The sequence below is a fragment of the Orbicella faveolata genome, unplaced genomic scaffold (assembly GCF_042242905.1).
Source record: "Orbicella faveolata isolate gen_17 unplaced genomic scaffold, um_ofav_v1 contig_48, whole genome shotgun sequence".
Lineage (NCBI taxonomy): Eukaryota > Metazoa > Cnidaria > Anthozoa > Scleractinia > Merulinidae > Orbicella > Orbicella faveolata.
In genome coordinates, this window is record NW_028301578.1 from 5,077,097 (window position 1) to 5,100,957 (window position 23,861).

General features: G+C 38.3%; 3 protein-coding genes across 6 annotated transcripts in view; 2 read left to right on the top strand and 1 right to left on the bottom strand.

The window, feature by feature from the left end:
* The window catches only part of LOC110059030 (histamine H2 receptor-like), a 150,851-nt gene that overhangs the window by 20,078 nt on the left and 106,912 nt on the right, over positions 1-23,861 (top strand). The window lies entirely within an intron of this gene.
* Positions 7,172-18,314, top strand: LOC110059053 (adenosine receptor A2a-like). 4 transcript variants are annotated; one of them, XM_020765730.2, is made up of 2 exons: positions 7,172-8,318; positions 15,248-18,314. In XM_020765730.2, exon 2 carries the CDS (start codon positions 15,411-15,413, stop codon positions 16,422-16,424), a length of 1,014 nt encoding a protein of 337 aa, XP_020621389.1. In that variant the 5' UTR covers positions 7,172-8,318; positions 15,248-15,410; the 3' UTR covers positions 16,425-18,314. The 4 variants fall into 4 exon arrangements, with proteins under 4 accessions (XP_020621389.1, XP_020621391.1, XP_089137298.1 ...); XM_020765732.2 differs by having other exon boundaries at positions 7,172-7,344; XM_089281172.1 differs by lacking the exon at positions 7,172-8,318 and adding an exon at positions 9,178-9,515.
* On the bottom strand, positions 18,849-20,578 carry LOC110053201 (carbohydrate sulfotransferase 4-like). The gene has a single exon (XM_020759411.2). It carries the CDS (start codon positions 20,239-20,241, stop codon positions 18,964-18,966), a length of 1,278 nt encoding a protein of 425 aa, XP_020615070.2. The 5' UTR covers positions 20,242-20,578; the 3' UTR covers positions 18,849-18,963.

Here is a 23,861-nt window from a genome sequence, read left to right on the forward strand (position 1 = left end):
CAGAGCTCCCAGGGGCCGCCACCAAGCGGAGTCCCATAACTATAGAAACAGAACCACATGCACGCATACAAGTAGAAAACCATAGAACTATTTTTTCATGGTCAACATGTCTAACAGTGTGGATCATGGCAGGTGTGCCCAACAAAGCCGACGCCGCGGAACATGGCGGCCATAGTTTAATCATACATGTATGATATTGGACATCCATGTCATGGTCAATTGACAGCTGTCAAAACAAGGTATCTGCTGACCAGTATTATGTGGCCATATCACGGGCTCAGGTTAAGAGCTCATCAAGGTCACCTGTTTTTTAAAAAGTTGACTGCTGACAAAGTACTGGTTTTCTATTGGATCGTGGGCTCAAGCTAGGTTAACTTCTTGATCAGGGCGGGTTGTTCAGAAGGTATACTAATGTTTTTCACTGCTTATGTTTTATGGAGTTTGAGATTATTGAAACTCAAAACAGAAGGCCAGACATTATAAACAGAAAAAAACCCTTAAAGTTACAAAACTCACATCAAAATCCTGGGTTAGCTTACTCGGGCTTTGAGCAACCTGGCCCAGGAGCTCCACTTTTAGGCTTGGCTAAATCTAAATATTACAATGTTTACAATTGACTCAGTGGTGGCATGAATTTGTACATGTATTTTGTAACATAATCGTGCATTGCTATTTGCCTTCATGCTGTACATCCATCAATAGTTCATTTTTTTTTTCATAAAATATGCTATTAATACTGTCTACCTTTTAAAAAATACTTGAATTCTACATAGCCTTAAGACACTTCCCAAAAGTGACTGTAAAAAGATACGGTTAAAGGTATGACAGCTGTACAGTATTAAGAACAGCATACAGGAATATAATGAGATCCACTGCAACATTGCAACATTCACAATGAAAAACTTCCCCTGGCATTAATGGTAAAAATAACACTTTGTGGATGAATACTTACATGTGGGCTACCATTAATAATTTTATAATTCAACTTCAATAATTGATGTGTTTTTTTTTCTCCACGAAGATTGTGGACTACAGGGACTGTTAACTACTGGGTGACCCCATCAAATATACAATTTTGTAATTAAATTATGTCAAAAATTAATCAGTAAGCTATAAGTAAGTTATACCATCTACACATATTTTGCCTTCACTACATGTAGACAATTGAACACACTCGGAGGTTTTGATGCATATGTGCATTTGGTCAACCAAATCCAAGATATGTTTAATTAAGACATCAGTAAAATTACAGCTAAATGGATAAAAAATATATCCTACATGCACCAAAGTTGAACACGAAAAGCCCCCAAAAAATTGAAAAATAGGGACCGTGTATCCCCAAATGCAGTGGCACCAATGGAATCGTCTCCGTGTAGAGCTTTCTCTGCATGCAGGGTCACTGATTGATGTAGAAAAAATAGTTCATGTTCATGTGCAAAAGGGGAATATGGAGGTGCTGTTAGCAATTTACCACGTTTCAGAAGAGTGTATGGATTTACTATTTCGGAAAATTATATTCCATACTTGCTGCACCAGCAAGCCTAGTGTAATACTAATCATCCACTCGACATTTCAAGAACAACAACAAAACCGAGGAAAACTACATAAACACAATATGGGTATCACTACACCTGAATCAAACGAAGGATACCAGAAATGTTACAGAAAATTCGTTTAAGATTTATTATCATTCCAGTTAAAGCCAACAAATGCATTTAGAAGCCAGAAAACGTCCAAAATCTCAAAGACTTGCGGTGTTCAAGTTTAATAATTATTCGCGCCAAAGCGTAATTTGAATATTATTTTCGCTGACGGCTTTGTAGTCCTTTTTTCGGCCGTGGCTTAACCAGGCTTTTACCAATAACCTTAAAAGAAATTCAGCCAAACATTTCACTAAACCCAATAAATTAACCAAACAAAACGAGGAAGTCTCCATAATTTGTAAACGCAGTATGGACGACAACATACGAGCGTCAAAAGCTGTCAAGGGTAGCAAATCGATGGTTTTCCTTCTTCCCAAGGTAAACAGAAGAAGAAATTATAGCAGTCTACAAAGCGGCTGTCCTTACTAAAACAAAGAAAACTTCAAAACTCGGCTGGCAGTATTTACAAATACAGTTCTATTACTTTTAGACGTGAGGTTATCGGTATACGGCGAAAAACAACAGAAAACTAAGCTTGTTTGTTTACAGTATGCAACTTTATATTCAACAACGACTCTAGTCTTATTGTTTGAAATCTATCAAATTTCTCCCAGTATGGTTCCAAATCAGATAATCAGGGAGACTTTAAAACTCCTATTGAAAATATAAGCTTAACTTCTAAGCTTATCTCGCCGAAGCAACTACATAATTTTTATGGAAAACGCGAAAGTTTCTATGTAAAACAGTCGCTTACCACAACTTGGCAGTTCACTTCAGTTTGAATCCTATAGGCAGAAATTTCCAGCAAAAGTTGCGAAGACTGAACTGAACTAATCTTTTCGATAGATCAACGAATCAACTACTCTTTTCCCGCTGTGTTTTTTCCTCTAAACACAAGAAACACGTTTGATTTCTCTTGTTGATCACCTGATGAAATCATGTGACTTCTTGCACGGCTGCACATCTCGACGTGCGAAGTTGTGTAGTCTTCTGAGTTTTTCGGGTATTCCAGCTCTTTTCTATAGCCGTCGTTCGCTCTGCCTCACGGCCTTGTTCGGTATTATTTCATATCCTTTCTCTAGCCCTAACTCGATCTAATTCACAGCACTGTTCAGTACTACCTCGCCTCCTTTCTAGCCCTGGCCCGCTCTTTCGCGATCTTCTTCGTCACTTCTTTGGCTGTCAATCCTTGCTCTCTGCCGTTCTCTTTCACGTTCTGCTTCAGTTAAACCCTATCTTGAAAACGTTAGATCAACCCCTCCGATCGTTTGTCAACATAACAAATAGAAATAAGTTTTTTTTTTCCCTGACTTTTCTGAAAAATCCCGCCCAGAACAGATGGCATTCCCTAGCTTCCCCGTGAGGGCTACCGCGAGACGCCCCTCCCCTTCCCCCAGAGTCTGTACGGATGGCGTTCGCTCGCTCGTACGCTGACGTCATAACCAAATTTTCTCGGCTTGATGGGTTACCAATTTTGCTTACCCATGGTGCTTCGCTGGCGCGCTTCGCGCGCTGAAGCTCCGCTAAAAAAAAATTAGTGACTAATTATGACCATAGATATTCTTAACTAAGAGAAATCGTATTTTGCTACTTAATTAATGAGTAATCAAAATATAGGGGCGTTTCATTTCGACAGATTAGTGAGCTAAGCTTTGGCTCAATCACACTTGTGAAATTATATAGACTTAGTTCAGTTCTTTTACCTCAAACCTGGATTACTTTGTATATTAAATTATAAATAAGTTGATTCTGCTGTTTGCCATTGAAGCAAACTTTGTATCTAAGCGTGAAAAGAGATTGTGGCACGACTTAGACCATCTGTAATTAAATGTAGGTGTTTTAGGTTCAGAAATTGCTGGTATAATTTATTTCGAAGTGAGCTTGATTTGCAAGTAACTGTGAGCAAGAGAGACGTACAATGAAGGCCAAGAGATATAATCCCCCATTTGCCTTATTTCCAAAGTAATCCATCTCAAGATATTCTAGATTACTCCTGGTTTTGGAAAGCTCTTAAAATAGCCAATCCCGTGATGCAAATTTTTACCAACCTGGACAGCACAAGCGGTTTTAAATGCATTTTCATTCTCCACGAAATTTAAATTTAACGCGCGTGGAGACAGCGTCCGCGAGAGAACTGAGTGCTGTGTCTAAAAATAACTTGTGAGGAGTGATCTTGGGAATAAAGTATATATGGTGGACTGACTCTCTTACGTTCATCTCCCCTTGATGCGAGCAATTTGCACTTGCAGGATATCGAGATGGTTGAATCGCATTGTACAATAGGATATTACAACATTACCTGTACATTAAAAATTCAAATAAGCCTGTAAATCTATGAAGGTAAAGTATGAACTTTAAGGGCCCATTAACCGATCGTTTCGAGTTGTTGCTAAGGAAAATTTAGTCTCGTATAACCTCATCATTTTTAACCTCATCAACTTTTTTCATGACCAGTAACACCAGTGATGACGTCATCAGGCCACGCCCATGGTCACGTGACTAATACAGAAAAAATGCAAAGGCTCCCAGGCAAATTACTTTCTCGGGATTTTTTTCATTGATTTAATATTTTAATTTAAATCCTCATTAAGCTATGCATCGGTTTTGTTTCATTTCTAAAAGGTCAGATTTTGAGAGCATTTCAAAATATTGAAAAATTCTTAATTTTCTGAAAAAAGCACGATTTCGAAAAAGGAATGCATGACTATGTTGCCAACGTTGGCTTTAATCGAAATTCGTCGAAAAAGGCTGGATTTAATGAAAAACCGCGTTTCCTTTAGCTTTTAAAGAAACCGGAAGTGCGCCCGATATCTATTGGAAGTTACCCTATCGGCGCGTGCGCAATTTATACTACCAGCGCACTTCGGTAAGATCAAACAAAGCCACAAGGCGTTAATTTTTCTCTTTCTATTGCTCTTGTTTTTCTGTCTTTTTCTTATTTTGTCTTTGCTTGAACTTTTTTTACTTTGCATTTTGCGAAACACAGAGAAAAGCATCTAAAATGTATGCGAATTTGCAAGTTTTTGAGTTGTTTTTATTTTCCGTGCTCAGGCTGACGTAAGTGACCGGAAGTGAAATTTCACCTCCTTAGCAACGCGCGCGAGCGCGCGCATGAATCGGTTAATGGGCCCTTAAGTCTGCAAATTAAAGTTCATTTATGGCCTGTCCACACTACGCAGGAAAAGTTTGAAAACGGAGCTTTATTGCTGCGATTAGGCCAACTGTACACACTAATCCGACATGAAAACGGAGCTTTTCGAAAACGCTCTTCAAATCGGAGGAATTTGAAAACGTCGGCTTTGCGTTTTAGCGTAGACGGAAAGCATTTTAAAAACGGAAGTTTTTTAAAACGATGGGTTCAGGATAATCACGTGATTTCCTTGCCCGAGTTTTCCTCAAACACAAACCCAACCGACCGGAGATCGTCGTGTTTTCAAATTTCTCCGGCGTAGTGTGGACTAAAAACATTTGATGCGTTTTCAGAGTGAAAACACGGTTTTCAAATTTTTCCGGCACATTGTGGACGGGGCGTTCAGTAATCTCCCGTTCAAGGTAAGAGAGGGAGTAACAGAATGAAAGAATTCTTAAAACTAACAATGTAAATAATAAAAAATAAAATCATGAACAACGACTAGTTACCTTTATGAATAACAGTGCGACTATAACTTTACAAATTAGGATGTATAACCTTAAATATAAGGATGTTTAAAGATGGAGAAGATTAACTCGGATTACTAACGATGAACTACCTTGCAGTGCACGCGTATTTTGGTGAGCGAGCGAGCGCAATTAATCAAGCGAGCGCCATCCTGGATTCAACCTCTCAAGAGGCTTGGGAAAAGACGAAAAGGTGTCCTAGAGAGTAGGAGTGAGGCTAAAAGAGGCGTATGGGGGAGGGACAGGGGACAGAAAAATACTTATAAAAATACTCCTTCCGCCCCCACCCCCTCCTCGCCCACTTTTCGTGGGCAGCATGGCGGCGAACCTACTCGATCGCGAGCTAATACCGATAGCCCGCGAGCATGCGGAAAACACCGGTACTGCAGGGTAACGATGAAATTGAAAAATTTCGAAACATTCGAAACAAAAAGTACTTAGAAGAGAACTGAGAGAACTTGAAAAATGGCGTAGTAAGATTTCACCTGAATATCAACGTTACGCGTTAGAAAGGCGGAAGACTCATGGTTGAATGCAATAAAAACAAAAATTGCGTTCGTAAAAGCCGGCTGAATCTGAGTAGCAACATTACAACAGCAGCCAATGCTCACCTTATGGAATCTCTTTTAGATAACTGGCTGAAGAATAACCAGATTACCATAGATATAACATTATTTTGTTTTGGAGCCGGTTCGAGTTAAATTCAACTTCATTACGATGTACAATAAATTCAGCCACTTTATAATTTAACGGCCGCATCTACCTTCGCCGTCTGCTTGTATCTGGGGTCTTTTACGAGTTTTAGTTTCCAAACTTTTTTTCTAAACAGCGTTAATCCACGAAGGACTAAAGAGGCTCTATTTTCTTTTCTTTCATCAAAAGTACTAGACGCGTCATTTTAATTTGAGTAAACAGCTCGAAAACATAGATACGGTTTCGCAGATGGAAAAACAAAATTATGAAGCTGAAATCAAAAAAGTAAATTATCTTTCTGAACTCTTCTCCTGAAGCTATCGTTCGTTTAGTTCAAAAGGTATTGATTACGTCTAAAATAAAACAGAAAATTACACCCGATCGCTCTCCAGAATTTCGTGGAAACTCGTTACGCCCTAAAATTAGACCTGAGTAAATAAACCAATCAAATGGGAGCATTGAACGCCCTTCGGGATTTGTGATTGGCAGGCTGAACACCTCAGCCTCTTTAATAGGTTCGCTCCATGTTTAAACGAGTAAAAGAACAATACACCACTTTCGATATATTAAAATTCAGCTTGGCAGCGAGACCCAGAGGACACAAACAAAGGAAAGTGAATGGCCATGTTTATTCATTTCTTTTGTTTGTGTCCTCTAGGCCTCATTATCAAGCTGAATTTTAATATATCGAAAATGGCCTATTCTCTAGAAAATATCACGTGGTCTGTAATAGGAAAACAAACAACCAAGCTAGAAAGGTCTTTTGTATAATTACCTGCTGCATTATACATTGCTATGTGATATGTACGGCTATTTGGCCACATGTGGTTAAATTGGTTATGTATTTGCATTTCCACCTGTACAAGTATGACTTAAGTAGTAATCAATCCTCAATTTGACTGCAAAAGAAAAAAGAAAATGGATCACGAAATTTCCCATGTCGTTAAAGGCCCAATACAGAATGGCATTAACGTTAATTCGCTTGAACTTTATTCGATCTAAACAGTTCAACCCAAATATTTACTGCCATTCTGTCTACAGAATTAAAAAAGATGGCTCCCGAATATCGTGATATCAGATCTTGGTGACGTACGTGCTTTTAAAAGTCTCCGAGCTTGTCAGCCTAAATGACTTTGTATTATTGTTTATTACTTGTTGTCAGACTATGTATTTGTTTAAACCATTGACGTCTACTGTTACAATACCACGTATTCTACTTTCAGTCTGGATACGGCTGTATAGCTGAAATCCTAATGTTTAATCAGTCCTAGAAAGCTTTTTTTTGCATCGAGTCCTTCATTTTGGCACCATATGCTTTGCTTCTCATACACGAACATCAAACGCTTGTCAGGTGAACATTCAAAATCAAGCTACTGAGCAATATTTTCATGTGATTATTATGACCGGCAAGTTGGTTCAAAATTTGCTGCCTGTGGATGAAACCCTAGTGTGTGACCATTCAAATGAAAGCTATTTAGCAGTTCTTCCATGTGGCACTGTTTATTATGATGTACAAGGGTGTTCTAACTTTTAATTCTGTGGATGAAACCCTAGTCTGTAACTATTCAAATGAAAACTATTGAGCGGTGCTTTCATGTGGTACAATTTATTATGCTGTACAAAGTGGCTCTAAAATTTTAGTTTGTGGATTAAATCACAATGTGTGGCCATTCAAATGCTCTTAAGCAGTTCTTTCATGAAATACAGTCTTTTGTTGCTGTACAAAGTGGTTCCAAATTTTCAGTCTGTGGATTATGCCCTAATGTGTGGCCATTCAAATGAAGGCAATTGTGCATATCATGTGGTACTGTATGCTGCACAAGGTGGCTCTAACGTTTGAATCTTTGGGTGTTTGTGGCTATTCAAATAAAACCTACTGGGCAGTGTATTCACTCAATTCTGTGTAAATTAAGGTGGTTCTAAGGATCAAACTCGCGGGTATCAGCCGACGTTTGATTCAAGCGATGAGCTTGATCGAACAGTTTTTTCGTGAGGTTTTGCTTGTGTCTCAAATTAATATCCATGGGTTTTTCTCAATTGAAATATTTGGCCACTCTAGGGCATTATGAATAGGCATTGTTACATGTACACCTGCTTGCGTAAACGTGAAAACAAATCAATCAAGTTATGTGATACGAAGATAAAGCCGGAAAGTGGTACGTGTATCTCGCCAGAAAACGATTTTCGCCGCGCTTCCAGAATCTCAGGAGCGTCACGTTTCCTCAATCACATCGATCTTAAAATCACGATATACATTAAAGTGCTGTTGCGTTTTACAACCAGAAAAGCAAGATCCCTTGCTGAACTGCCTTGTTACTGAAAAAGGTAGGGCGACGTTTTCTTTTTCTCTTGATTCAGTTAGTGATTGCTAACATTTTGCTTTTCGTGTGTTTAGATAGAAGAGAGAGAGAGTATCAACGGCCTAAACCTAAATTTATGCTAAATATAGTTTCCAAATTCGTATAGCCGCCGGGGTTTCGTGCAAGATTACAATGCTTTAATTAATTCGGCGGCGAATTTACGAACGTGAGCGGCCGCCGCTAAACTGAAGCCTTCGCGTACAATTTTCCCGCCAGCTGACCAGGCTAATTATTTCGTCCGCAATCTGTCTCAATATTCCCTTAGTCTTAACCATTTTTTTACTATATTTAGTTAATGGATGTTTCCCTAACGCAGTAAGCAATATTAATTTCAGCTTTCCATCTGTTTTGACCAATTTAACTTCAATTTTGTTGTTGAACAGAAATAGATAAGTTCCAAATTTGGGATAGAAGAGAAAACGATAGGCTCATAGTTCAGAAGAGACTTACAGATGCATGCAATAAGCGAATACAAAAACACATGGCATTACCTAATTTTTTTATTAGACCAAAAAAATCTATGATCTTAATCCTCATTCGGCTCTTCCAAGTTTGGAATTCTGCTTCAACTTTTGTAACTATCATAACCTATGTGGCCATGTGGCAGACATTAAATTTCCTCTAAAAATGCTCTTTATAGTTTTATTAAGCAAAACTGAGCAATAATTAGCAAATAAAGAAGCCTCGACTGTGCTCTGTTCTGTTGTAAAGCACGCAGGAAGCGGTAGAGCACTCAAGAAGTGTAGGGGAAAGCACGAGACGAAGTCGAGTGTTTTTCCCCACTTCTTGAGTGCTCTACCGCTTCCTAAATGCTTTACAACAGAACAGAGCGTAGTCGAGGCTTCTTTATTTGTTTTATGATAAAGAATCCGATAATTTCCCCGCGCATTCGGCTGAATTTTCAAACCAAACTTTATTTTCCAAACGAATGAAAGTGGCGTCAGCCGTGCTCTGTTCTCTGATAAAGCACGCTAAAATAAGCCAATCACAATCCTTGTTAGAATTGTTCAAATAATTTGATTGGCTAACGAAGCGACAGCTATCAATTACAAACTGGACTTCAGCTAAGCTTTCAGTTTCGAGTGGTTTCGAGCGGCTTTCGAGAGAAGAACGATGCCTTCAAAGTTGGCTTTTTAGTTAATTTTCAAATAGGAATCTAAAGGTAGGCAAAGGTTTGTAGTCCATAGGAATCCGGCCGTATTGTGGCTCATGAAACCGTGCACTTTTCCAATGGAAATTACTGAACCGGGAGCTCAAAGCTTGCAGATAAAAATGCGAAATGCTGAGTTGAATTTGAAAGGAGCTACGGTTATTTAAGCTTTCGGCTTGCAGCAAGATTGCCCGAACTAGCGTAAAAGTTAGATAGACTAAACCGCTCCCACTGGTTCTACTCCGACCACAGAGGAGAATATCTAGAGCAAGCTTTGAGCTGACCGCACGTCGGCACCCCATCCAGGGGAGCAGAAATATTCCTAATATAGTTTTATTTTACTGAACCTGGAATGAGTGAGTGTCGAATGGGAAAATGCAGAGTTACCCACGTTACCACTAAACGCGGCAACTGTTGGCTCTAACGATTCACATCAGCGGCCGAAACCACTGGCCTGAGTTTTATTGTGTTATTTTTTATAGATGCCTTTGGAGTTATTTCCGTCTCAATGCTTTCGCTTAATTCTTACCCACTGTTCAGGATTAATTCGGAATTTTCCTTCTATTTTTATCACACTATTTACACAATTTCTAACATCGATTTAGTACTAAGCAATACTTAATTACCTGATTAATAACAGCACATAAATGGATTCTGTAAAGACTCTTTTCAGTTTCTTGATTGATAGCTGTATAGAACAATGAATCTTTTTGCTCTTGTGGTTTCATGCGGTTTTAACATCACACGTGTGATTGGTCGGTGACAGCACAATCAACAATTTTTGCCAAGATATTTTAAGCCACTTTCAGATTTAAAAATTTCAGGAAAACGTTACGAGTAAAATTGTTTTGCTTAGAGTTAAGCTTAATCTGCAATTCTTGTCTTGCTCCTCGATAGCTGTTTCGGAGACTTATTTTGTTTTTTCCACACTGAACTCAATTCATAAATTAGTCTCTTTGTTTTCTATGTTTTGCATATCGCAGGTTTATTATGTCTACGGTGCGTTAATCCATCTTAAGTGCAATATTCAATAGCGAGTGTACCAGTGAACGTGTCTTGATTAAATTATTGTACGAGACTGCCCTTAGGCTATTCATTTACGGGTTTAGGCTTGTCGCACACTAATTTATCGCCGTCATCTAAGACGAAAAACCTTTTACTGCAAGAAAAGCGTCGTCTTATGAGGAGAAGGAAAGATCTAAGAGCTAACACAGGCCTGACTGTATAACAGGGGTATTCACATCTTGATTGGACAAAATGTAGGTGTTAATCAACTAAACACAATAGATATGTGTATATATACAGCATGTTGTGTACAGCTAGTCTGCGACCATTTCGGTATTCAATATGTCGCGGTTTTTTCTTTTCTTTTGTTCGCTCGTTAACAAGGATGAACCATTTCTCTTGCCGCTGTTTTACTGTGTTGAAAAAAGACTAAAATGTGACACTCAAGGAATTTTAGACAGTAAAGCTTTCTAAATTTGTCGTTTACAGAAAACAAGGATACGCCTCACGGGCCGCTACAGAATTAGCTGAGAGCACTGTAAACAAAGTACATATGGAACGCAAAACTAACTAGATTTAAATTGAATTGTGCGTTGTTGCTTTTATTTACAAAGAAACCAAAGGCTAAATTGATTAATTAGCTTGTGGAGATAAAGCATGGACTGTGCCTATGCAAAACGCCTGGTTGCAAACAATGCAGTTTATATTTCCTCGTTGGTTTAAAACGTAAACACGGATGTCTGCTCCGTTCAAGGGACGAACAATTCAAACAAGATAGATAACTTTCTGACTTGCTTTCTTGAATATCACTTCTGTTTGTATTCAAAATTATACACCGTTCTGCCATTTTAAGACCTGTCCTCGATTTCGTCTCTCGAAATCTTCATTGATCTAACTTATTGGCAGATTTCTGATTTCGAAAAAAAAAGAGTCTTTAGACACTTAATTAACAGCCCAATTTAGATCGGGCGTTTTTCGATCTTTTGCGACTGTTTAATTGGAGAGGGGGTAACGAACTTTTGAGACCCTCACTCCTTAATCTGTTAGAGCATTAATGACAATGGAACTTTGCAGATTTATAGCATTTCCAAAAATATTTCTTTTCAGGTACATAAATGACGTCATATAACGTAGGAATGGCTAATAATTTCCAAAAAGCCGCCATTTCTGTCAGCCATCCTGGATTGCGTGATTTTTATAAAGTGTTTGAAAACCACAAAAGCGGGCTCAAAGATAGTCAAGACTGCTAAAAAAGCAAAATTTCTCTAAAAAAGTAAAAGTTGATGAAAAAAGTTATAGAATTTCATTTAAAACTGGAAAATTCAAAACTTTGAAAGACATGCCTGTTAAAATACGGTTCCTATGAGGACAATTTCCTAACCATTGACATGTCGTATAATTGCGCTTAAGTAAATGTTAAGAAAAGTCTCTAAGGTTGATGTTAATTGCTTTAAAAAGATCGCTTTTAAAGTTACAAGCGTTCAAAGATGGCGAGGGCTCCATTAGCATTAAGTTAATCGCTTCCAAATCTAACAAAGATTATTTGTTCCAGGCAAAGTTGCTTCAAAATCTAAGATTTACCAAAGGTGGTTTGCAATATTTCCAGCTAATCATTTGCAAGCGATATTCACATTTTTTGCAATTGTCCAAAGCTTTGATGATTGCCCAATTTTTGCATGAGACAACTTCAAATGCAAAGTACTAACATGCCTTTGTAACCCTGCTCAAACAGGGGGGGAGGGAAGGTAAACCGTTTATAATTTTTTTCAATGTTTACATAAAAGCTGCCAAACTGGTATCACATGTAGTTGTACTTAGAAGTTAATTTATCCATCACAAACGTATTCTGGCAGCTATGCTTTTTCCAAATTTTAAAGTTTATTCTTTTTATAAATAACATTTATCTTTCCGTAACCTTTTTCTATATTTGTAGGACTTTTTAGCATTGTTCTATTAACTTGATCAGTTTTAGGTCTTTTAATCTTTCTGTATTTTTTTCAGTTTTTCTGACGCTTTTGAAAAATCTAGAACTCTAAGATGGTGCTAGCATCCACGATAGCAGCTATTTTTATATTATGACGCAGTTACCACGCGTATGACGTCATCATCCCATGTTTCTTACCTCAAAGGAAACTGTTTTGGATGGACTATGTGTTTTCTAAGTTTCTTCCATCATTGTTCACGCTTAAATCCTAATCTGTTCTTTATGCGGATCTTTTCTTACTGAAAAGAGCGATTCATTCTCCTTGTCAATTCAACCACGTCAAGCCAAAGTTGTCTACGAGTTACATGAAATTCCAACAAAGCCCACCGATCTTTTACGTCAGAAGAGTAATTTCTTGATCCGTGTTATTATTATTGGTCAACTGATCAAGCGAACGTGAAAAGATAAGCACGAAACATAAAGATCTTAAGAGCAATAACGCGCTAAAACCTTGAGACTGCTGCGAAATAACCCTTATTTGTTATGGTTTAATGAAAACGCCCGGACACCTCAAACCTTGTAAGTAAGTTGTAAGCAGTAATGAAAATCTTCATTTCGAATAATTGTGTGTTTTGGATACAAATTGTGAACGTAAGCGTTTTTTCGTGACATCGTTTGGCGCAGCTTTGAGACTAGCCTAGCTGAAGCTAAAGGCCGGCTTAATTCGTTTAAGTGATCCACGGTTTTTACAATTCAAAATGTCTTAACGACGTGTTAACTCAATCCATTACAAACACAGTCAGCCGCTTATGTAGCCACGTATTGCTTTGTTGCAACTTTTTATTTTGTAACTTAGTTTGTTAGTCTCGCTTTAAATGTTTGGAACACTTAACCCAGGGTGGTCCTTAGTCTTCAAGGTTCATTCGGTCAGGCCTTTAGCTGAATAGAAGGTTAGTAATCTTATCACATTCGCAAGGAAGGAGAAAACGATTGCTATACAAAACTTTACTCGCCAGTAACGGTGGTTTAAACCTTGGCAGTCTTCAAATATCCTTTCGCTTTGTCTTGAGGGAAACTAAGAATATATTTTTTCACGTCTGTCCATTACTCGGACGACATAATACGAAATATCTACTTGCAGCTGTTTGAATGATTAGAAAATGCATTAGCAGGGTCGAATGAAATTTAGAAATACGTCTTTATGATTTAATTAAACGCTAAACTACATGTAATAGGATTCAAAGATTTGTCTTTTACAAGCATACAGACAGTCAAAGGCGCAACGATTATTTAAGTTTCAGTACTAATGGGAACTGATACAACTTATAATTTTAATTTTAATGAATTACAAAGAAAAAAAAATTCGCACAACCTGAGCAAATATTGTCCAATATTCGGTATGTTTAACTCTGTTGATTTTGGTCGTGATGTGATTGGTGTTTGGCGTTCTTCTTATTATGTAGAGATAATGTAAGGATGACAGATTCGGCGCCGATTAATTTGCACGTATTCAGTTCGAGATTTTCTTCGCTAGCGTACTTTCAGTTAGTAACATACATTCAAACTTTTAAACGCCACGGACCCTCCCGGTAAGCAAACTCTATACAGGGAATAATTAGAGGTGAGTGTACAGATACAGTTTGTGTTTTCATATCGCATGTAAACAGCAGGTAAAAAGATTCTCATTTTAGCAATATCTGTCATAAATTAAACGAGCTGTACAAAATTCGCGCAATTAATGTGAAAACTTGTCTGAAAGACTTGTATTTGCCTTTCCCTTTCAAATTCGGTCCACTGTCCTTTTTAATTTGCTTTACATATACCACAAGGGCACTGTATGTTCTTTTATAAGGAGAGTTTTCAAGTTTGAATAGAGCCTTCCGGCCAGCTCGCTTGAGGAGCAAATATAAGTTTCTACTTGTTAGGCTTTTTTTAGAGTTCAGAAATCGTCTGTACTGCCCCGGTCAACTTGTCTTAATTCTTTATTTCTTAATGTCCTCTGAAAAGACTCAATTTCAATTACTCCTGTGGGTTGTTAATTTCGTATTTTTTGTCACATCGGGTGATTGCGTTTAGATATACCGGCCATTTTTATTACATGCAGTGGAAATATCGTTCGTCGCTAAGGATACCGAGCCGCTTTTTGTTTGACAAAAACAACTATAGGAAAGGAAAGAAAGAGAAAAGAAAAAAAAAAGGATAAGAACCATGTTCGTCTCTTTTGTACAGTTTGGTTAAAAAATAAATCCTTTATGGATAAATATTTTGCCATGAGTTGAAAATCAATGTGCTCAAAGACAGAAAACCACCAATCACAGTTCAGTATATCTTAATTGGCCTTCGAGCTCTGGATGAATAATAGAATATTTTCAAGATGTTCTGGGCAAAATGTTGTTGACATTTCTTAAGGCAGAAGCATTTTCACTGACTTGACTATTGTGGCATTAACGTAGAATTGTAGTAACGAACTTAGTGAGTTGTACATTCAGATGTTATTATCTTTTTTACAGAAATCAAAGCTACTTGATTTCTGACTGGAATTTTTCCTTGCCCCACTCAAACAGCTGTATATACATATCAACACACACAGCATGACGCATTGACTTCGATGAATAAACAAGAGCTCTCCAGGTCGGCTTTAAAATTTTGAAAATGAACAACTCTTATATTAAATATTAATAACGATCTCCATTTTTATTGCATAATTAGCTAAGCGCGGCAAGCGGGTTTTACCAGCCCACACAAGCGCGTAAACACATTCGTTTCAAACAAAAGTGTTTGCTGATTGGATACTGATACAAGTATCTTTGTTTAGACAGAAGGATTCAATCCAGAACTTCACCTCAAGAAGTCCCACGATCTAGTTTTGGATCACGATCACGGTCCCGGTCACGCTGCCGATCACGGGTTTGATCACGATCACAATCTAGCCTTACATCAGAATTCAAGACGTTAAACTTGACAACGGGAAAAATATCATGAATTACCTCTCAGGGAACGGAGAAAATACGACTGAGTCTGATAACTATACGCATTCTGAAAAACCTAGCGGCTCCGTTCAAACGTCTGGCATTTCTCATGACTCAATCCCTGCCATTGTCTTCATGGTCTTCATTTTGGCGATAAATGGCTGTGTTATTCTGCTCATAACATGTTACTCGTCCCTAAGAAAAACAAGCAATATCATCCTGGCCAGTTTAGCAGTGTCAGACTTTCTGGTGGGATTCGTTGGTATTCCTCTCCTTGTGACCTGCAGTAGTGCTATACATCTAACTTTGGTATGTAACAGTTCAATCACATTTTTCGAATTTATGGCCCTGTCTACCGTGCTACACATCACCGTAATGACCTGCGATCGTTACATTTACATTATGTGGGCCTTACGTTACCATGATATTGTTCACCGCAGTAGAGTTTTAATAGTCCTTGCAATCACATGGATAATTAGTCTTGGGCAGTCTCTAATTCGCCTTTCGTGGACTTGGAATGTCACTGTTAAAACAGCTGTTGAAGACTTGGCTCTGGTCCAAGAGAAGGAAACAATATACTTTGTATTCAATATCGTAGTGTTCTTCGGTGTTGCTATGATTGTCATGGCTGCCCTTGACGCGCACATGTTGCTGTTGCTTCGAAGGCAGTGCAAGAGAATTGCGCGGGAAAACGTGCCAGTGGAATGCATCAAACATGAACAGAAGCTTCAAAAGAGGCAAAGAAGAGCTGTGTTGACATGCGTGTTGCTTCTTATCCTGTACGTCATCTTCTGGCTTCCTTGTTTTGTTTTACAACTGTTTCAGCTTTATCATCCGCAACATGTACCTTACTTCCTTCTCCTAACGATATATTACCTCAGGCTTTGTACATCGGTATTTAACCCTCTTGCCTACTCCCTGAGAAAGCATGATTTAAAAAGAAAGCTTAAATGTATCATTTTCAACTTAATTCCACGTTCACGGCCGAACGTTTCCGAGATTAGTACTGTACAGTCTCTTTGAACAGGTGAATGTAATTTTGAAGGAATATTTAATTTAATTTATGGCGATAGATACAAAGATTAACACAGAACGTCTGTTGGAATAGAGACAAGCGACAAAGTATTACTGAGCTACTCACTTTAGTCGTCATACCTTTTCTTGCTTCTAAGTTCTTCAAGGTTTTGTGTTGACTACTTGCTTTTCGTTTGAATTGTATATAAAGGTTGGTTAAGGCCCTACCAAACGCACTCAATATTTTAACGCAACCTTTTACGTAGTAAAGCCTGTTTAGCCCAAATGGGTGGAAACAGGGACTATTGTATATAAAGATTGGTTAAGGCCCTACCAAACGCACTCAATATTTTAACGTAACCTTTTACGTAGTAAAGCCTTTTTAGCCCAAATGGGTGGAAATAGGGATTGTGAGTGTAAAGTGCTAGTGCCTTGCCCAGGAACAAAAGCAATGCCCGAATCCGGACCGCTAGCCCCGGAGTACCTCGCCCTGACCCCTTGGCCACCGCGCCTCCCACTACCTGTTGCAACAATAAACTAGGATACCTGGATACGTTGCAATTGACCTCCCTGATGCCCCATTCAGCATCTTGCAGCATAGTGCAACAGTGTCGTCAAACGTGTGCAGAATACTGTAGGTATCAAGTTTCCAAATTGTTTACCATTACATTGAAATGTTGACTGACTCTCGCCAGGTCTTCAAAACACCGTATTTTATTGTAAAGAAACAGAATATTGCAATCACAGTATAAGAATTTCCTCATCAACAACTAGCTCTATTTGCATGAACATATATACATACATTATTGCAAAAGCTTTTGTAAACTAAAACTTACACAGCAATGCACATATAATAAGGTTATGACATAGCAATCAAGTTACATCAGTTTGATTTGAAAGAATAATATTTCGTAGATCAAAGCAAGATGAAATGAATTTTACTAATTGAATATAAACATAATGATTTATAGAAGTCATGAGTTCGCCGATGACGTGCGATGGAGATAATTGTTTAAAAGTCGGAATGATAATCTCTATTTTTCCATAAAATTCATCTCTTAGAATAGAGTATTTTATGCAATACACAAGAAAGTGAGATTCATCTTCCATTCGTTTAGATTCGCAAATAGGGCGGAGTCTGGAAACGCTTGGAATTTGATCATATCTACCAGTTTCAATCCTTAGTTACAATGTTTTGCCGTTACTATACTGAACACAAAAACGAAACTGCATTTCAGAAAAAAAAACTAACGAAATCCCTGTTCAGTTATCCTAGAAGGTCAGCTTTCAGTACAATGTAACTTTTCGCGAGACTTGGAATAGAGTTGTAACGTTTTGTTCTGCTCTGAGATTGGACTTCAAGTGATCCCAGTGTCAGAGCTGATTCCACCGCAAAAAAGTTACAAATGGCGTGGACTCCACAAAAAGTTTATGGGAGGATATGTACCTTTTTCATTATCCTAGGTGAAGAAATGACAAGCACCTCAGACATGAAAGCAGCAATAAAAAACGTTACACATAATACGCAAAATACCAAATTGACCTGTTTTTCGTTTAGGAAACACACCGCAAAAATAAACGGGAATCTTCGAAGATGCCTCTGCCATTTAATTAACCGCTTAGAACTTTTCCCTGCACACTTCTTATACCTGCGTCCTTGATAGAAACTGCACACCGTCAGATTTCTCCTAACCACAGTATTCTTTAGATAGATTTATCTGGGGATCGTTCGCGGGCCTGCACAGGTCCCGTTTGCATTAGTAGTTCTAAACGTGAAAAGAGTTTGTTAATAATTTGTTTGTGTACAATATGCTATGAGCAGCCTCTCGTGGGGCAAAATATTAGATAAAAATAGAATAAAATAAAAACGCGACACAATGATGCGCTCACGGTTGTGAATCATCATGGCTTGATGATGTTTTAAACTTCGGCAAATATTTTAGATTTAAGAGACGTTTTCATGCCGAATCACTTATTACTATTCATCGAGGAAAGAAGACCGCCAATTTGTTTTTAGAGGCGGAAGAAACATGAAAAAAAATCCATATGTAGAACGAGGAAAGGAAAGCGGTAATATTGGCTGAGATGCCATTCGAGGAAAAAAGGGCGCCATCTTGTTTTAAAATGTAAAATGGAATGTAATGTAAATCTTATTTATAGTGGTCATGCACTTAGCTATACAAGCACTAAGCCAAGCTAGTTTACAGGCATGCCACTGAAACAAAGGAAACAAATATTTCAAATAAACTTAACATAGTTTTAGTTCCCAGCCGGAAAAGACGAAAGAAACGTGGCAAACAACATATGTGAAAGCAGAAATTCTTAAAAAATGTTTCATTCTTACAGCATAATTATCCAAAAAAGAAAAAAAGAACAATTATCTTTCATCATAACATAAGTATTGTATCTTCCTCACCCATTTTAGTTTAATCATTCAACAAAATTAAATAGCTTTTAAAGGACCCTTCAGTTTGGTTAGCACGATTGTCGTTTCTAGGAAAGTAACGGCGGCCTCCCTACTTGAAAGATTCTCTTTTCTCGTTGTACTTTAGTTGATTGACAGTTCTTTCAATAATGGTATTTCCTTAGTTATTAGGGGCTTGGTATTGTTTATCTGACCAGAGTCATAAACCGAAATGTACCCCATTAGTTTCATCAGTGGGGTACAGGCCTCTTCGAACAAAGACACTAGCGAGGGATCTTGGTCAAATCTCCAGTGATCCATCCTGCTTGCGTCGTTCTCCGAAAATTGCGTTCCGGTCGTGTTTACAAGAGTTTTTCCTTCCACTATCCACTTATTAATGGAATCCACCTTGGGGATACCAACAAAATTGTACATGTCTTCCATCATGTTCAAAGCATTGGTAACAATGTCTTCATAACGAACGAGCTTGTACCGCTCTTGGAACCAACTTGGCCAAACCTTCTTTACATAGTTTAAATTATCCACAACTTGGGAACATATCAACTGCGAGTTTTGCTTTATGATTTCAGTTGCTTCTGCTGTTAAATTCTTTGAGTCAAACAGTTGCCTTCTGAAATCCTTGATAAAAAATTTACGCCTCAATAAGGACGAAAGAACTGCTCGAGGGTCCCTCACTAGATGAATGATCAGGCAATCCAACTGATTAGGATCAGAGCTACAGAACCGCTTAAGTTCCTGAATTCCAATTTCCCTTGGCAGCCTAGTTTGCATGATTTTTGCCACTGTTAGTTTCTTCGCGGTGCAAGCTTCTCTCACTACTTCATTTGTTAACTCTGGACGCAACAGCCGCCAGTACATGAAGGCGAGGCGCTTTGGGTCCCTCAGAAATGGAGGAAAAATTCTTGCCAATGTGGTCTCTTCTCTAAACGTGCATGTGAAAAGATCACGAAGCAGACTTGCAAAGTGAACTGTGTACGCCTTGTTTGTCTGGTCATCTAACGGTTGCCACTCGTCTTCATAGACAACTCTTCTTAGATCATGGAGTGGCTCGTAAAGGTAGAAGACATCTGGATGCAGATTAAATATGTTCCCAGAAAAAGACGAGCCAGAACTCATGTGGGTCAAAATAATTACGTTCAACCTTTTCGTTCTCTCGGCCAATGATTTCACTGTAGACTTTAACTCTTGTTGATCATTTAGTACTGAAATGCCAGTTTCTACGCAAGTGTGTGACCAAGTTTTCACTTTCGGTTCATCTTTATTTTGTTGCTGATGCATATGCACCAAAATTGTCAGCTCCGCACATATGATAAGGAACGCACCGAGGGCGCAAATAAACAAGACACGGAGCAATATACCATTACCACGACAACTGAAACGAAAACAGTAAATCATTTTCATTCGGAATTGAATCAAAGATTACCAATGCAAGGCAAAATCTAGATATAGGGGGTAAGATTTCCACCCTGAGCACGATAGAGAGTGTTTGAAATAGTTACACATTGTCTGAAAGGGAGGTGGGTGGTTTATTGCAGTAATAATAGTGATGCCGGTATTTTGCATCTTCCCTTTCTCAGGCCAACATGGTAAAGACAAACTTGAAAAAGTAGGTCCATTTTTTTTTAAGATGCCAATTTTTGTGGTGAAGTACCTGTAGCTCCTCTGAGGTGGAATGGTACCCTAAAATATGACGATGTTCAAGAAAAATTCAAGTTTTGAAAATATAAGATTAAAAACTCTTGAACACTTGTAAGAACATTTGAAACGATCTTGCCGAATTTGCGTCTAGATGAGTATGAAATTCAAGGAAAACACGCAGTGATATATATATTTTTTATGGAGCAACGGCCATAGCAACGGACGTTTTCAGTCATAAAATGACCCCAAATATAGATAAGTTTTGACATAAATGAACGATACTTTGTAGCAATGCTGTTAAGACATGGGCAATTCGATAGATGTAATTACTAGTGAAAAGCGTCGCCTGAATCACCACCGCGGGCTCATTCATTTCCCTTATGAAAGGAGTATTTCCTACAACTGCGGTAACATTTTACAAAATAGAACAATCATTACAACCCCCCTCTGCTCCGAGATGCAACCTGTACCCCCCGCCCCTTAACGAATTTCTGTGTTGTCAAATGATCCATCGTGTAACAAACTTTAAGTGCAATTTTTCTCAGATGTCTACTTTTGTACCGACTGACTTCACACCAACATTTCTACTTTGGAAGGTATTTAAGAGGAATTCCTGAAACTTGGGGGTGTTTAAAGACCAGTAGTGTCGTGATACGATAAATCAAAAACATCGTAACATTTTAACGTCTGTCTCGTGACACGAGATGATTTGTCAACTGGGTGTGGTGCAAAATAAGGTTATTTCTAAATAAAGCTAGTAAAAAGTACTGAAAACAAGAGTTAAGCCCAAGCGAAACGATCGCAACATGTCAACGCAATATATCGCAACATTGTGGGACGCTACATGTTGCGCGCGTTTGACCACCATGTTGCGACGTGTTGCGACATGTTGGGTGTTGTTGGCTCAAATTTGACCGTTTTCAAACTTTAGCCAACAAGACCCAATATGTCGCAACACGTCGCAACAGGGTGGCCAAACGCGCGCAACACGCAGCGTTCTGCCCCGCGGATTTTCGAGAAAAAGAGAGACTTTTCGCAATCTACATTGTTTCTCTACCAAGACGTTTTCTAAAACAGAGCAAAACAGGTTATTTACCTTGTTGATGAAGTCATTTCTCTCGTCAAGCTGCTTACGTAAAATCAAATGTTTAACGTACTAAGGACAGATACATATGAAGCGGCAGAAGGACGCGGAGAAATAAAATATAATTTAAATAGACCTAAATAAGCAACACAATAATGTTGATGTCAAGGGAACAAAGATTTACTGTGAAAAATGAAGATTGTCATTGAAAAAGAGTCTTTGAAAAAGAGTCGTTGCGTTGAAACAGCTGGTTTCATAAAAGCTTTTCTAATAATTACATGAAAATACCGTCGTTGTAGTTGAAACAAGGAAATTTGGGCAGAAGCTGCAAGACTCGAGCGAGATAAAAAGGAGAACTTTAAAACGCAGAGAAACCACTTTTTACCACTGCTTTCAGTTACACAACCAGCAAAAATTCAAAACCAGTACTTGGAGCCAATTAAATAACAATCATGATTTATTATATCAAAGTTAGTGGTATAGGTTTGGTTTAGTGGTCTGGGGTTTCATTGGTGTTTATATAATAAATAGAACATTACATAGCCTTTTGGAGATACGAAATTTCTTTCTCGTGTTAAGAAATATTTCACACGTTCGCTGCGATCACTTGTGAAATATTTCTCAACACTTTAGGAGAAATTTCTTATCTCCGCGCGGCCATGTAAAATCCTCTATATATTTATCAATTTGCTACTACTAGCTAGGTATACCACTTACTTTTATATAATAAATATTGTTATTTAGTTAGCTTCTAGTATTTATTGAATTTCTGCTAGTCTATAACAGTGAACCAAACTACTGTATTAAATCTATCACAAGGGGCTAATCTTCCAAACAGTATGAGGTTTCATTGAAATTCCCACTGGTTGCCTTGAAGTTTCTCTGTCAAGTTTGGATATCAAAAATCAATTGACACTCGTTACCTCGAAGGACATTAATGGAGATTCGCTCAGCTCAATTAGGTTTTAAGTTATTCTGGGTGAATTAAGGTCATTTTCAGTTTCAATTTTCCTTATTTTGTAGCTAAGAGTTTTTCTATTTTGATAACAAATTGAGCATTGCTCTTGTTCCTTGCGCAAAACGATAATCCCTCACACAGCCTTTTCGGCAAATTTGCATATTCTAAACAATTATTAGATGAGGTTTTCGTTATATCCAGAATAATCAAGGTCGAGGTAGGGGTTATCAGCCTGAGCCGAAGGCTGAGGCTGATAACCCTTACCGAGACCTTGATTATTCTGGATATCACAAAAACCGAATCTAATAATTGTTTTATTATGCATTGGACGAAAAAAATGTAAGTCATGTTTTTCACTGACGGCAAGCAACACAAAGCGCGCGAACTTGACATGATTACCCGTGACCTTGAGCGTCCTTGACATGATTGTTGTATAATCTGTAGAGATGAAGTCACAGGCGCTGATTTCGAAAACTCACTGTGCGCTTTCGACCAATCAGAAAAGAGATCGTGATTTCAATGAGTAATAATATAAATTCATTTAAAAAGGAACCACTGGTGCAAAAACAAAGTCTCCCTTTTCGCTTCAAAAGGTTAATGAACATTTCCACGGCTATGCTGCTCATCATCACGGATACTGCAGTCGCCAGCTGGTTAAAATATTCTAAACAAATAGGAGACTTGTTGTGTCCAAAAGACTTGTCCGGCAGGAAAATATCGTCTCGTGAGGCTTAGCGAGTGGACAGGCTCCGGGTGAGTACGAGAAAAATTCGGCGAGCAACGCCATTTTCCTTACCTTCGAGCAGAGTCTCCTTCGATCTTCCTATCAAATGGGACATTTTCCTCTCTTCATGCCCTTTTGATATGGTCTCGGGTACCCGCGACAATCCTTTCCCAAGGAAACTTTATTGAGCGCCTATATGAGAAAAAAATCGTCCTTTCCTGCTGGCCGAGAAGTTGACTCTGCGTGATTATTCTCATAGCCTTTATTAGATATTCGAATGCGTAGTTATCCTTGTTTTTTTGGGTTTCCTTTGTCATTCGATCATATAATGGGCTCCGTTGACCTAATTTTTACATATGTAATATAAATTTCTACTTTAAAACATAAAATTGTAGGATTAATTACGGAACATTCGGCACACCGTAAGTTGTCTTGGTTAAGCGCGCCAAGGTGTTTATATGAGAAAAAGTTGTCCCACCTGCCAGGGTTACCATACCCGCACTCGTCCACCCGAGTTGTCTCGGTGCACGAGACAACTCGGGGACATTGATGTAAACGGTTGTTTGACATTTTCAACGTCAAACTCTCCCAGGGCAACTCGAGGGAGGGTCGTCTCG